Source organism: Glycine soja, chromosome 20 (assembly GCF_004193775.1).
Source record: "Glycine soja cultivar W05 chromosome 20, ASM419377v2, whole genome shotgun sequence".
In the NCBI taxonomy this organism is placed as follows: Eukaryota; Viridiplantae; Streptophyta; class Magnoliopsida; order Fabales; family Fabaceae; genus Glycine; species Glycine soja.
Window position 1 is genome coordinate 44,660,234 of NC_041021.1, and position 15,650 is coordinate 44,675,883.

At 34.7% G+C, this 15,650-nt stretch overlaps 1 protein-coding gene across 6 annotated transcripts; it reads right to left on the bottom strand.

Moving 5' to 3' along the window:
• Positions 1-126: 126 nt before the first annotated feature.
• LOC114403608 lies at positions 127-8,817 on the bottom strand. 6 transcript variants are annotated; one of them, XR_003664679.1, is made up of 5 exons: positions 8,139-8,817; positions 6,891-7,751; positions 4,867-5,991; positions 363-3,646; positions 127-252 (listed from the first exon to the last, which is right to left on the bottom strand). XR_003664679.1 is itself a non-coding variant. In XM_028366650.1 (5 exons), exons 1-5 carry the CDS (start codon positions 8,293-8,295, stop codon positions 711-713), a joined length of 4,995 nt encoding a protein of 1,664 aa, XP_028222451.1. In that variant the 5' UTR covers positions 8,296-8,817; the 3' UTR covers positions 127-710. The 6 variants fall into 6 exon arrangements, 5 of the variants coding, with proteins under 5 accessions (XP_028222451.1, XP_028222450.1, XP_028222448.1 ...); XM_028366650.1 differs by having other exon boundaries at positions 127-3,133; positions 3,215-3,646; positions 4,867-5,988; XM_028366649.1 differs by having other exon boundaries at positions 127-3,133; positions 3,215-3,646.
• Between the last annotated feature and the right edge of the window lie 6,833 nt (positions 8,818-15,650).

Genomic DNA, 15,650 nt, shown 5'->3' on the forward strand with positions numbered 1-15,650 from the left:
TTCTAACTGCCCAACATACAGGCTTTAATTTTTTGCATGATGTCAAATCTCGGGTAGAATAACGATAGCAGAATTCGTCCTAAACAGTATTTGTCAAAAAAAATGTCACTATCTAAAGCAAAAGAGGACGCTTCCTACAATGAAAATATCCATTTCAAAATGGGCGCTAGGCAAAGTGACGAACAGTTAACTCAAAACACTTACTGGTACCAACTCAACCTGCCTGTTAGAGATATTCACAATTCCCAACTTCTGCACTAAGAAAAACGCCGGTGATTAAAAAACTACCTAAACAAAGCAACTACGGGTGGAGTTAACAAATCATTAAAACCCGTACCAACTCGGCTACAGTGAATTAGTACCTCAAAATCGAAATGAACCATCAAAACTTGTCAATTATCCAGACGACCGGTTGTACCTGTAGGAATGAGCAGGTGAGTGAAGGCGGCAAGGGATCCAGAATTGGCAATGGCAATGGTAATGGCAATCGCCCCTCCTAATTTTTTCAGAGATTATTTCTGTATTTTCATCAAATACAACAAATACAAAGCTGCTGCATATTACAAGCACCTAAATATTTTACCAAAAAGACGGGCTTGAGAACCATTAAATCGCCCTACACTGTATTGAGCAAATAACAAAAACTATAATACAGGGGTGCAGCAAAAAGAGGTGTTTGCCGCTCACAGCACAATCTACTACCTGCCTGGTCAATCCCCTTTCCCTCCCCATGATTCATCCTCTCTTGCAATACTCCCAGTCTGACCACCATACTTGTCAGAATTGGAATAATGCATTTTGATTGCAGCCACAGGATCTGAGACCCCACTGCACGATCCTCCCACAAGAATCCCCGGTCTTCCAACACCATTCATTCCCATCACTCCCCTGCTCTGCTGCTGTAAACTTGAGATTGCTTCGAATCCATTTCTTCTCTGCATCTCAGAGAATACATCTTGGCAGTGCTTGACATCTACCATAAATGGTTGCACTTTTGGACCATCCCTTCTAAACACCTGATAATCAATCACAGCATTGCTGCCATTGATGTCTCTAGTTGTCGTCAAAGTGGGTGCACCATTCAGGAGCCGTTCATTATTCTTGGAATATGTCTGCAATGATGGTTGCTCCAATTTGGCAGAAGATGTGGGATAATTACTGAAGGCAGCAGGATACTTTGCTAGCAAGATGGCAGAATCAGGCAATGTCGAGAGACCAGTCTGTATTCGGTTCCCATCCCAATAACCATAACTCCTCATGGGAACATTTTCAAGAACATTTTCAAGGCCAACATAATCATTATGGTCAAACTTCAAAATTTTCAAATTTCCATCAGCACTATGATGGCCAGTAAATTTCAGATTAGAAGACTTGCTGCTTAACTTAGGATGATGGGTGCCATTTTCTTCACTCCCTTTAGCACCCACATTAGGTTTCTGTGTGGTTGAAGGATTGGTTAGTATCTTCCCAAACAGTTTCACATCACCATTTCTGGATGTTTTATCTGAATCTGACGACTGGAATGTTTTGATATGATCATCATCCTGTTCAATCTTATGGGGCAGAAAAGGCAATTCAGTTGCTGAACTGCTGCAATTCATATCGCCATTCATTTCTTTCTTCAAAGGAACTTGAAAGGGATATCCCTGGAGAATGCTAACAGCATCAACATGGTCTGATAAATTCCCAGTAATAGGGAGCTGATGGCCAGCATTGCTAATGGAATTCTGACAGTGCATATCTCTACCTCCCTGAATATCACAAGTAGAGGACATTTGATCTTGGCTAGCTGTTTTCTCACATTGAACATCAACAGCAACTGTATTTTGCAACAATGAGTTTGAAGTTGCAAGAAGATCGTCCATAGACAATGCAGAGACATGAGGCTTTCCAAGGGGCACATGCTTATTTTCAGAACAAAAACTCAATCCTGAACAAGAAGTGCCCAAAGATGAGAGTGAAGAATTTACCATAGTGCTTAAATCATGCACAGAGCTTTTCAAATCAACTATAACACCTGAATCAGCTTCATATTTATTATCTCTATCATCAACACATAGGGTAGCAGACACTCTATACCTCTCCAATTCATTTCCAAGACCACCAGAAGAAACCTCGGAAACGACCATTCTATCCTCAGCAACAGAATTACTCTCGCATGGTTCACTTGAATCTGGAGCAGAAATTAATTCTGTAGCTGCACCTCCCAATTTATTTGCTTTATCTTTTCCAACTTCTGTGCTATCTGACATAATTATACCTGCTTGTTCACCAACAGATCCAGACTTGTTAGAAACACACAAGAAAACTTCACTACCATCACAGCCCTGTTCAGAATCAATATTGATTTGATAAGCACCAGAAGTGACATTTGCATCTTCAAGATCTACTTCTGTCCCAATAATTTCCTTTGATTCATTTAATTCAGCTGACAGGTTCCTAGCTTCCACAGGATGGGATTCATCATGGTATGTGTTTGTGCCATACAAAGGCAGGTCCTCATCTGTTTTAGTGCCTGACTTATCAGTTCCAACCACCGAGCCTGTCTCAACAACACATGCATCATCTGTGTCACTCTCACCCCCATTTGCATCATCATTAACCGGGGATCCAACATTCTCAGGTATTGGGCGCATGAGATCTAATCCAAGGCATTTCCGGCCCTTGCTAAAGAAAACTTTGCACTGTTCTTGGGACCTTGTCCCAACACACCGTGCTATCTTGGCAAAATCCTTCCCAAAGGATGATACAGCCTGAAGAAAAGCAGTCTTCTCATCATCAGTCCAATCTGTAGGATCCATTTCACCACAGCTCTCATCTGAGCAAGTCTCATCATCAACATCTTGAGTAACATCAGGTGTCATGGGTGGTTTGCATAAAGGGTTTACTTTCAGGAACTTCCTATCCCTGTTACCTTCTACAGGATCAACTGAACTTGTTATGCAGGAACTCATAGCCTCGGATGAAAGAGAACCACATATACCAGCCAATACATCAGCTGCAGCAGCAGTTTCTCTTTCATCCCCAAGAATGTCAAAACTACTTGATTTCTCTATGAAGTCCTCACCCCTTGATGTCTTCACTTTACCATATCCACCCAAAAGTGAGCTTCCTGTACGCAATTTTTTGTTACCTGCAATGCCATCTGCCATCAATGATGCTGCACTCAAAATATCAAGCGAAGAAGCACTCAATTCACGGTTCCATTTTTTACCTGATGCAATCAAGTCAGTTTTTGCTGAATATGACTTCCCAAGCTTACAACCATCTTGCTTCTTAATTTTCTCAAAACAATCAGATTTATGATTTTTGTAGTAGAATTCAACACAGTCAGCCGCTGTCTTGTGGTCAAGAAAAGAAGCAATTTTCCGAAAATCTTTTCCAAAGGCAGCAAATTTCTCCAAGAAAACTTCTCTCTCTTCTGGGGTCCAAGGATTGATCATAGCCCTTTCTTTCTCAATAGCCAAGGGATCTTCAACCAGCCCATTACTGGATACAAACTTGGAAATCATCTTCTCTTTTTCATCCAAAATTAATGCCGGCATTTTCAGGGTGTTACTCTGCACTTTAACTTGGGATTCTGAAAGCAGTTTGCTTGTAAAATTAATTATCTCTGATGTTGGAACCAAGCTTAGTTGATTTCCTGCTGCAGACAGTTAAAAGGAGAAAACAAAAAGAAAGCATAGTTATCATCCCAAAAAAGGGCTAAATAAATTAGGAAATGAACAAACTATAAAATATGCCATTGGCAACTTAAAGCATCACCGAGAAAACCATTAAACAATGAAGATAATGTGTGACAGCAAGATCACTAAATAATCCTGAAATTTTGGCAACATAATTATAACATAATAAATTGAATAGAACCTCCAATTTACTCACAATTTTTGCCTTTCATACTGACAAATTCAAATTTGTTCTATCAAACAAACCTAGCTTCACCACCAAACCTCTCAACATATTTAAATTGTTACCATCAAGTTCAGACTTCAGAACCCTACTAAGCACCAACTAAATAGTTTACAAATGAAATTGAACAGGAAAGTTGCACAAATAAAACAAAACAGTGATAAACTATGACAGTAACCATCATTTACAAGCAATGTTGCATGATGACACATCACCATGCTGGATTCACTTCTGATCATCCGGTACAGGCCGATGTAAATAATTAATGTCACAAATAGTTCCATCTTTGATTACAGCAGTTAAACAGGCAGAGATCTCATCTCATTAATCCCTGCACTTCAGCTTCATGTCTACAAGTCAATCCCTATTCAAATGTGTTCTACTAGAAGGCATATCATTGAATTCACCGGAAAATGTCTTTTATCAATTCAACTATTAAAACAAAAGAAATTACCATAATTATCAAACTTTCAGTCATGCATGTTTAGATCAAATTCTAGCCACAAAGTTAGTTTGCAGATAAGAAGTGACAAACATCCGAGCTACTTTGGGATTGATTTCAAATGTAGTCTAAACCCAAAGCAAGCTTAGTTGATTTCGATAACATCAAAACCAAACTAACAAAAATTAGTAAAGCTACCAATCCAAACCAAATAGGAATTTGATAAATCCATTGCTCTATCCTCACTGAGAGAACTGTACACAAGTATTGAATTCACAAGGATATATGCAAACCAAGCAATTAAGCACCAAAAAAGTATCAAAATCTTCTTGAATTTTTCTTTTTCCAAAATCCGAACTACAATACAAAATTAACCACCTCTTTTATTTTTATAAATATTAACAAGCAATTGCAATCTGAAATCAAACTAAAACATGATTTCCAAGTTGAACTAATTAAGCAAGTAAGGACTGCAAAATCACTTGCATGAGTAAAAAACCAGAGGGGATTCATACCAGGAAAGGGAAAACGTGATCGAATGGACAATCGATTCTTCTGGATACCATTACAGGTAGATCGCACACTTAGTTCATTTTTTTTGTGAGATTTTGGTCGGCATTTCCTGATAGACAGTAAGCGCATATCTTCTTTCCATAGGTGATGCAAGGCTCTGAACTTAAGTGCAATAACTCTCTCCTTAAATCTTGCAAACCGCTTTTTCTCAGCAAATTTTTCCATGATGAAGGTATGAGTGCATGTGTCACTGCTTGCCTCCATCTTCTCAATCTTGCAACAATCTTTGGGCAATAACTTATCAAATACCTCACTAGCTCTGTTGGCGGATTCTTTATTGGAAGAAATAATTGTTTTATATAAAATATCCATGCTATCCTTTAGCGCCATAGAAGTATTGCCATCAACAAAAGTAGACACACTAGCTTCTTTCCTAGTAGTACAGGGAACTAGGCATTTCACAGCTGTAGACTGAACAGCATCCAAGTCCCTGGAGAAGTTATCATATCCCCTGGTATCACAAGAAACTGCTTTAATTAAAGGCAAAGGCTCAACAAATTTAGAAGTAGCTGTCCCAGGACTATCAATGTCCTCTTCCTTGCCATTTTCATGAATACTATGTAAGTTAGTTGAAAGGGGCATCTTCTCCGTATTGGGATCATCAACAACTTTCAGCGGTAATGGCCGGATGACCTGATCAGAGACTCCAACATGTTCTTCACCGTATTTTTCATCACCACCTACCATCTGGGAGCCCAAGGCTACTGGACATGAACAAGGGCATGTTTCCCCAGATTCAGATTTTAGTGACTTCAGTTCATTTTCAAGTAAATCTATTTCAGATTCAGTCATCTCCAACACCTTTGAAATGTCAGCTTTCCATATCAGTAACTTGTTAATTGCATTGGACCTCATTGGACCAGAATCCAGAGAAGTTGGATCATCAGATTGTACCAACTCAATAATTGAAGAACCCAAATTATTCAAGGAGTCGATATCAAATTTCTCTAAGTTAAAAGAAAACCTCGCAAAATGATTTTCAGACACAGGAGCAGGTGAACCAGTCAAATTACTAACATCATTGTCCACATTTGCGGTCTTCCCAAATAATTTATCATCCATACCTGCTAAAAGGTTGAGGTTAGGTTTTGGCACATAAATAACACAAAAGGAAAACACACACACACACACACAAATACAACAGTTACAGAACAATTACAGAAAATTTGAGGGAAAATCCAAGTTAGCATTTTTCATCTAAGCTCAGAAAATATGTTATCAAAAAAACAAAGGAGAATGGGACATGCTCCTATCCAATTAAGGATTTAATATGCCGACTCGACTAACCTTTCTATTGGATATTGATCTCATAATATATTATGTTCATTGTAAATATCCAGAATTGTGACTCTCCTACATGTCATGCTCCTATCCAAGTCGTTTTTGAAAACAGAAGCTAGAATACAACAAATGTTCAAGAAACAGAATTTCAACATTAGTCGAAAACATGGGCAGCAATACAACTGTTGAAATGTTGATTCTTACCTACATTCATAAATCATAGAAAGATTTTAAAAATAGCTTTTGTTTTATGTTTAAGGAAAACTTCAGTCCCTATAGTTTTCACTTGTTAACATCAATGAAGCAAAGCTTTTTTAATAAAGGAAGATGACTACAAAGAGACAACACTTAGAAGGGTAAGAGATCATCCTTAGAGTAAAAAGAAAGATGAAAAATCAGGGAACCAAAGTTAGAAAATTGAGTTTTGTAATAGCAACTAAAAAACAGGATGTAGTAAACAGAATTGAAACATAAATCTTGCCAGATATGACTACTATTCCACCACAATTCTGTATGCAATACCAAGATAAACTCCATAGTATCACAGTATTATTCACTATAATCCTATATATATAATAAAACAGATGTTATTAATTACCAGTACTAAATCCTTCTACAAATTGCAATAATTTTGCTTTTATAGCTTTCAACACAGGATTATTTAAAAAACAGTGTCGCAACATACCAGGTGAGGAACTGCAGGCAACAGAAGATGGAGTTGCAGGAGATGCACATTCTGAGAATCCTATAACTTTTGGGCTTTTATCAACTAAGCTGGGACTGAGGAGATTACAAGGTTCTGTGTTGCTAGTAGACAAGACAGGACCATCTTTGTTTGCACTTGCTTCAGGCACCTCGACTTTCTTCTTCTCATACTTTGCAAGTCCCTCCCCCCAACCCAGCCTAGGCTTTTTTCTAGAAGTTGTATCCTCAGATGGCACAGAAGATGTGGCACAAGCAGCTGCTTCCCCTGAATGCGACTCATTAACAGCCACACTTTTGGGTAGCAACTCGGCCTTCGCTTCATGGGAATCTGCTCCTCCCATGCTCCTTGAGCTACTTGAGTGGCTAAAACCTGAGCCTCGAGATGACAAACTTCCAGAGCGGGTCCATTTAAGTGGCTTCCAGTCACCCAGAGAGTTCTCTCTATCACATCTTGGGCCAGCTCCGAAATCATTGACACCACCCATCTTATCATGCTGGTCTTTCAAGTGGTGCTGATCCCAAGCGTTCCCGAAATCAGAATGTGGATGAGGGGAATACGCTAGGGCATCATCTATTGACCTATGGTCATTGTTCACATCCTGCTGCCTCCTGGGAAAACTAATAGAACCATTGCTGGGCTCCCATGAATGCCCTCGCCAATCTCTCTGACCAAAGGGCCCTCCTCTATTTTCCCTACTGCTCCTGCCATACTTCCCATCACCCCGCGAGAACGACGGCCGACTATCATCTTCCAGCATCTTGTCGCTGCTGGACCGAGAAATCGCATACCCATGACCAGATTCCTCGGAAAACAGGTGCCAACCACCCTGCTTACCATGACCTTCAGAAAATATTCAAACCAAAAAGGAAAATACAAAAAAATCAACACAAGCAAAGGATATATTCTCGCATCCAGAAAAAACATAGACCAAAAAATAAGGCACACAAAAATCTTGCAAAAAGAAAAAAACCCTCCTCAAGGCAGAAAGTAAAAATATTCCAATAACAACAACAGAAGCCACGGATCTTCAAAAATAACCCAAGGTCGACCCTCAAAAACACATCAAATACGCAAAGAACAACCCACCAAATCTTAAACCACTGAAAAACTCTTTCCAATAATGAAAATTAAAAAAAAAAACTAAATAAGAAAACGGATGCGCGAGTTTTCCGGCATGTTGTGCAAAACAAAACGCAACCGAAACAGAGAGTTGGAATGAAAACTCACCTGGCGGTCGGCGAAACTCGGCGGATCCCCAGCGGTTGAAGTCGCGGTGGTGCGAGGAATCCCTCCATCTGGCGACAGACCCAAGCGACTCGGACCTCTCGTGCTTCCTCTCCTTGAAGAAGTCCTTTCGATCCCAAGGCAATGGTTCAGGCGGCATCAAAACCAACCCAATAGCATGGGCAGCCACAGATAACAATACCTAGGGTTTACCACCACACCCGCCGCCGCCGCGCACGCGAATACCAAACTCCAGATCCAAAAATAAAATAAAAAAACCTAGGGTTCTCAGAGCTTAACCGCACGACACCGTTTCACAGATCGAACACGCGGCAGCCAAATCGCAGCGCCGCACGGCAACCTAGGGCTTCGGCGGAGCTTGGAACCGAGAAGGTTAACGAACCTGCGGATTTCGCGAATAGAGAAGGGAGTTCAGAGGCGGTGATTCAAATCGAAGAGTGAGGCCATGTAGCTGAGAGTGTGCTGCGTTGTCTTTCTTCTTCGTTCGGTGGTGGCTATGGAAATTGTTCTATCCGTTTCTTGGCTGGTGGAAAACTTGTATGGGGGCGAGAAAGTGAGAACGTGAGGTGATAAGGGACAAAGAGAACCTTGAGAGAGAAGCTGATAAGGATAGAGAGAGAAAGTGTGGTACCGGATCTCAACGCTTCTCATAAAACCATATTTCAAACTCCTTCCGAATCCGCCCTATAATATATTTTTCCTTTCTTTATTCTTTTTTCGTATCTTTCACCTTTTTTTTCTTATTTTATTTTTTTTCGTCAATCAGCTTTTCTTTATGGGCCTCTCTCCGGTAATCAAAGTGCCCATTTTTCGGCCGTTATTTACGCTAGCATTAAACTCCCCCCCCCACTTTACCATATTACCCTTCTTGCCTTTAATAATACATTTAATGTTTTGATAAATGGTACATTTATTTCCTGAAATTATCTCCCCTCTTAATTTTAGTCTTTAGATTTAACAAAAACAAATTTTAAAAAAATCCAAAACCATAAAAGTGTCTAGGGATATAACGCGTGAGTTGTTATATTCGATCCTCATAAATAAATAAAAAATAAAAATTCTTGCATAAATTTATTCATGAAATAAGTATCTTTTTAAATTTTATTCTGAATAATTGTTGTTAATCTTTATTATAACCATTATGCATTAGAAAAATTCTTCATAAAAAAAATATTTAAAATTATTTTAGTCCCTGATTATATATTAATATCATCACTTAAATCATACACGTTCTATTAATTTGAGTGACATCCTAATTTAATGTTTTAAGAAATAACATGTCAATACCCTGTTTAACTTTTTAATGTTTATGTTTACTTATTAGTATTGCCTGTAAATTAAAAATATTTTGTGGATTGGGTTTTGTCTATTGTAAAAAGAAAAATTATTTAACATATTATTTTGATTTTCTTAATTTATTATTTAATTAATTTGATTTAAAATTTAAATCTAGTTCAATCTATAATAATTTGGATTGGATTATTTTTATTTTTTTAAAAGGGTTATTTTCTTTTTCGTTTATATGTTTTATCTTAATCCTACATATACTACCAAAAAATCATATTAATCCTACATATTAAGCATTTAATTTTAGTTTAAAATGTTTCTTTTAAATATATTTCTTAATTTTTCTATACCAAAACTATACATACCTTGAGACAATTAGGAGTAATTTAAGAGGATTTGATTAATAATCAATTTCTTAATAATCCTATATATTTCTTAATCAAATTAGCTTAAAAAGGGTTATTTCTTAATTGTCCTTAAGATTTCATTAATAACCAACTTCATTTAAAATGTAGAGTAATTTAAGAGGATTTGACAATTAGCTTAAGAAAATTATTTCTCGATCCTCTTAAATTACTCTAATTTTAACCTCTCTTTTTTTACTATAAATATCTCATAACATTTCATTAATAATCAAAGATCTTATACAGATAAGAATACTTAAATAGTCAATGAAACAATATGAGTCAATGGTAGTTCTAGCTAGATAATGAGCCATAATATTAGCTTGTCTCCTTCCATAGGTAACTTTAAAATTAGGCTAAATTGCACTTTAGGTCCAATTTTACATTTGGTCCCCAGTGATTTAATTCACAAATTGGGTTCCCTGTTTTGTAAAATCCTACAATGTTGGTCCCCGGACGCCTCAATTGGATGTTGATTGTTAAGCTCAGACGTTGACTGTCACGTGTCAACGTCTGAGAGACTTTTGAAAAATTTTACCCATCTGTGGTTAAAAAAAATTAGGCTGACCCAATCCCCCCTAACCCTAATCCCTAACCCTAAATGAAAACCCTAAATCAAATGTATTTACAAATTCCTAACCCTAAAAGTTTAATTTCATTATATTCCATTCCTCACCTTATTTTATTTCAATAATTCATTCCATTTCATCTCTTTTCATCATTCTAAGTATAACTCAAAGCATGAAATTTTGAACCATATAATATTATCTCCTGAGTTAGAAGAAGTGGTTGGAGTTGGAGGAACAAAGACTAATGGTGTAGGCATTAGGGTTGGGGAGGAAGCAGTGGTGTTGGTGCGAAAGAAAAGGTACAATTCGTACCTAACATTACAACTGGGATTTAAAATTCTCCCTCCTTGTTTTCCTTCACAGCACCATGGAAGGAGCCCTATGGCATCACTAAGACAACTTCTGCAACCTTAGGTTGACAAGTTCGGCGTGCACTGAACCAGACAATAAAGGTTCTGAAACTCGGATATGTTTGCCTGCTTTGTGGTGTATTTTTTGGCAGCAATGGTCGCTTCATCTGCAGTTTCGTTCACGGTTTCGAACATCAAACGCGTGAAGTTTGCCTAGTTTGAGATATTGGCAGTGTTGGACAGGCCAATAGCAGGCCTTATGTCTACGGAGGAGAAAAAAGAGCAATTGGAATAGCGAACCATGCACTCGTCGTACCAGATCACAACTTGTTTGGACAAGGAGCACTGTAAGTCTGATGATAGTTTATGCATTGCGTTTATAACGCACTGTCCACACAGCTAAAATGGGACGTCACCCCTGCACATGAAAAGTCCATAGACAGTGTCAGAGGGGTTTGTTCCCGTCACTGTGGAGTTGTAGAATACATTGTTGGTGGCAGCGTTGGAAGATAGTGAAGAGAAGAAGGTCCTGATGTTTATTTGGAAGGGATTTGTAAATACATGATGAAGCAGAAAACCATTTTAGGGTTAGGGATTTGTAAATACATTCAATTTAGGGTTTTCATTTAGGATTAGGGATTAGGGTTAAGGGGGATTAGGTCAGCATACTTTTTTTTTACCACAAATGGGTAAAAATTTTCAAGAGCCTCTCAAACGTTGACACGTGATAGTCAACATATGAGCTTAACGATCAACGTCCAATCGAGGCGTCTAATATCAACATTGCAGAATTTTACAAAACAGGAGGACCCAATTTGTGAATTGAATTACTGGGGGACCAAATACAAAATTGAACCTAAAGTGGGAGACCAAAAGTACAATTTAACCTTAAAATTATGATGATGAGAAAGGATGTTGTTGCACTCATGAATCACAACATCAAGTTCAAAAATGCCAATGATAGAGGAGTTAGTCAAATTGACATTAAATTACTCTAGTTTTAACTTTTTTCACTGAGTCGCGTGTTTTATCCAAGTCATAATCCTCAACATTTAGTTTAAATTTCAATTGTTTTCCTTTCAAATATACTTCTTAATTTTTCTATATAAAAAATATATATTTCTTAATTTTACTTTTAAGTTTAATTTAACTTAGCAATTAGCTTAAAAACATTATTCTCGATCATCTCAAATTACTCTATTTTTATCTTTATCCATGTATTTTTTTTTGTTTAAACTATACATATTATTCACCAAAAATAGTATCATTCAAATCAGATAGGACTTAAATCACTATGAACTAAAATATTTTTTTAAAAAAATATTTAATATAATTAGATATCTAATATTCGAACTTAAGATTGGAGAGAAAACAGCGAGAAGGGATCATTAAGGTAAAAAAAGATCAAGGCAGTGGTTTAGGTGTTATATTGTGGGGGAAGTGTTTAGGTGTTATATCCCAATTGTTATTGCTGAGTCAGTGGCATTTAAATTGAGTTATATTTTGTTGGTGTTCATCAGGCTTGGACAAAAACAGGGAGAAAGAAATAGTTCTTATTTTAATGGTTTATTAGATAACTGTAAAAACCTGATGTCTTAGATGACTGTAAAATTGTCAGGATAATAAATATATAACGGGTGTTTGTTGATAACTTGTAAAACTTCAAAAGTGGTGATGCGCTGATGCTAATCCCATCTGTACTCTAAACAAGCAAAAATATTGATGGGGAATTGAGGATGACATGCCTTTGTTGCATTGTTGCTGCAAAAATATAACACCAGCTGAGGGGTCGACCAATGCACTCTTGTATTTTAGTTAACTCCCTATTCCCGCGTTTCATTTGAATTTGCATTCACCAAATTTATATAAGTGTTTTTTTCCTTCCTTGTTCAATCTTTAATTCTTTATAGTTTATAGTCACAGTAGAAAAACTTTCTTTTTAGATGTGATCATGTGACTATGATAATTTTTTGATTTTTTTTTTTTTTTGGATTATGTTTTTCTCTGTCTTAAGAATACAATGAAAGCATCACTAACATGTTTCGAATAAATAATTGATTTTAAAGTGCTAGCTGGAAGTTTTAAATTGGGTAGGTAAGGTAGAAAATACACATTCATTGACTTGATATGCATTTTTCAATACAATATTTGACATCTCACTGGTCACTGCCTATATATTTTACTGTAAGTTCGCATCATTCTCTCAGCATTACTCTTCTCACTTATGATTCATTTAGAATAATTTTTTCGAAAAAAATTACTTGTATGCGCGCAATTTGTTGCAATTTACACGAGCAGGTTTTTTTTTGGTATGTACGTAAGAGTATTTCTATAAAATATAACTTTGCTAATGCAATTTTGTCATGTTATTTTTATTTAATTCAATTTAGGCTACGAGAGGAAGAAAAAAAAAAGGCAAGGGCAATACTTTCCTATATCTCTTAAGCTATATTTAGACTGATGGAAAAAATAAAGAAAATTGAAATATAATTATATTCTATTCTTATTTTTTATTATAAAATTTTGATGAAATTATAAAAAGTGTGAAACATATGCTATTCTATTTTATTTTATTGGTTCCTTTAATTCATAATTTCTTAAAATTAAGAAATAAAATAAGAATTGTATTCTATTTTATTACAACATATTCAACCAATAAAACAAATAAATATTTCATTCTATGTCATTTTATCTCTTTTTATCGTTGCAACTTGCAAAGTTACCCTATCTCTTCAACAATAAACAAAACAATTTTTTTTTTTAAAAAAAAGTAAAGACAAATTCGCAAATAAGGCAAAAAAGGAAATGCGAGGGCACTTTGTGGGATGATGTACCGATATCCCTTCCTGGCCGCTTGTGCTGAGAGAGTTAAAGCAAAAACAACAAAAGTGAAGATGGCAGGGAAAGTTTTTGTTTTTTTTTTTTAAAAAATATGTGAGAATGGAATACAGTAGTCTCGGGAGTTTGAAATAATTTACACATTCTGCTTAAACAATTAATCTAAACTCCCTTAACTTTATTAGGAAAAGATAAACACTACATTTCCCTTTTTTTTTTCTCTCCCTGATTTTAGGTTTTAGCTAAGACTTTAAATTATTTGATATTTTATCATATTAAGGAGATTTAATTTAATTGGTTGAACAAAGGGTGTAAATGTGTAAATTCTTTTTCATTTTTTTCAATTTCTGCAGATAAAAAAAATACATTAGTCTGTATTAATTTAAATTTAATTTATTTTTGTTTAATATATACTATCTATATTTTTCATAATTATTAAGCATGATAATAATTTTTAAAAACTAGTATTTTAGATTGTGCGATGTATAAAATAAAAATGTAAAATAAAATATTTTTAAAAATATAAAATGTTATAATTTTTTTTTGGCTGAGATTGTATATAATTATTTTTTATCTTAATTTTCCCGTTCATCCAAAAAAAAGAAACTGACTAATTTAAAGTTCAACCAGAAAAGTTAATAAAACATGATCAATAATTATTTTCCTCAAATATTGAATTCGAATACTATGTGAACCATTTATTTAATTTCAATATATTAGCTATTTGTACTCAAACTCTTGGTTAAAACTGCATGTATTCTCTATGAGTATTTAACATTATTATATATATACAACTCAAATTAATTAGTTAAAACAATTTCATGCCAATAAATTTATATGTGATAATAAATTATATTTTATATTTGCGGTAAATAATTTATATTGTAATACAATAATAATTTTAACTTTTATTATTTAGTAATACATGAGAAACTTGATATTTCCATATTATTGATGTTACATATTATATATAACTCGTATCTTGAACAAATGATTATATATAATTTTGATTTAAATCTATATATTATCCAGCATAATAATTTTTTATGCGTTAATTTAAATTTTATTGAATAGATTCGTTAAATGATTAACCATACCATTTTAAATTTAATTTAATAAAATAAACATACATTTTAAATAAATATTTTTTGTATAAACCACGCGTTTCTTTCGTTAAAAGTGAGTATTCGTGCTTAGGATTCTAACTCAATATTACCAAGTGAGCTAAAACAATCTAACCACAATTGATAATTTTTTTCTAAAGATATATTTATTATTATTTTTAATCATAATTACACCCTACATAGTAATATGGTGTGTGTGGTGTGAGGATTGATAATGGTATAAGAGTTCATTGTATTTATATTCTTGAAAACGATTTATTTAACAGAAAAATAAGAGTTTGATTTTTACTATGTGCAAAATTTCCTTTGTTTAATAGTAGTCATGTATTATGAATGAGATTAATTTTTGACCTAATGAGTTGGAGAACATCCGTGATTTCTAACCGAAAAAAGTATTTTCAGCTTAAATAATCTTCTTGTCCCTATAAAATAGAGTTTTTTTTTTCGATTTTAGTCCTTTAAGAATTTTATTTGCTTTGTTTTAGTCTCTTAAATAACTAAGGTAATAACAATGTTTAGAATCTATCGACTTGACATATAATCAAGAGTTGGACAAGACAAATACATGTAATTATTTTGGATAAATTATTTTTAAATCTTCATCTATTCAAAATAGTTAATGACATCAAACTAATTGATGAAAAATTTAAAAATACAATTTATGAATAAAAGTTATACATGATTGTCTTATTAGTTTCCTTGATGACATAACAAATCAATTAACCGTCAATGCCATTATTGATGTTAATGTTATTCCTTGACAATATGGATTAAAGTGTTTTTATTTTAAAAAATCTTTAAAGGAATGTAATAAAAAAAATATTGACTTAAATAACTTTTTGATTCTTATAAAATGTATTTTTGATTATTATTTGAGTTTTTTTTTCTTCTGAAAATAACATATTTATAGATATTTATCGGG

Excerpts from the sequence above, each read along its gene's own strand:
- LOC114403608 (XM_028366646.1), bottom strand. The coding sequence starts at position 8,295 with ATGCCGCCTGAACCATTGCCTTGGGATCGAAAGGACTTCTTCAAGGAG. Across the intron at positions 7,752-8,138 it reads CGAGTTTCGCCGACCGCCAG|GTCATGGTAAGCAGGGTGGT; the intron begins GTGAGTTTTCAT and ends TATTTTCTGAAG. Across the intron at positions 5,992-6,890 it reads TGCCTGCAGTTCCTCACCTG|CAGGTATGGATGATAAATTA; the intron begins GTATGTTGCGAC and ends TCAACCTTTTAG.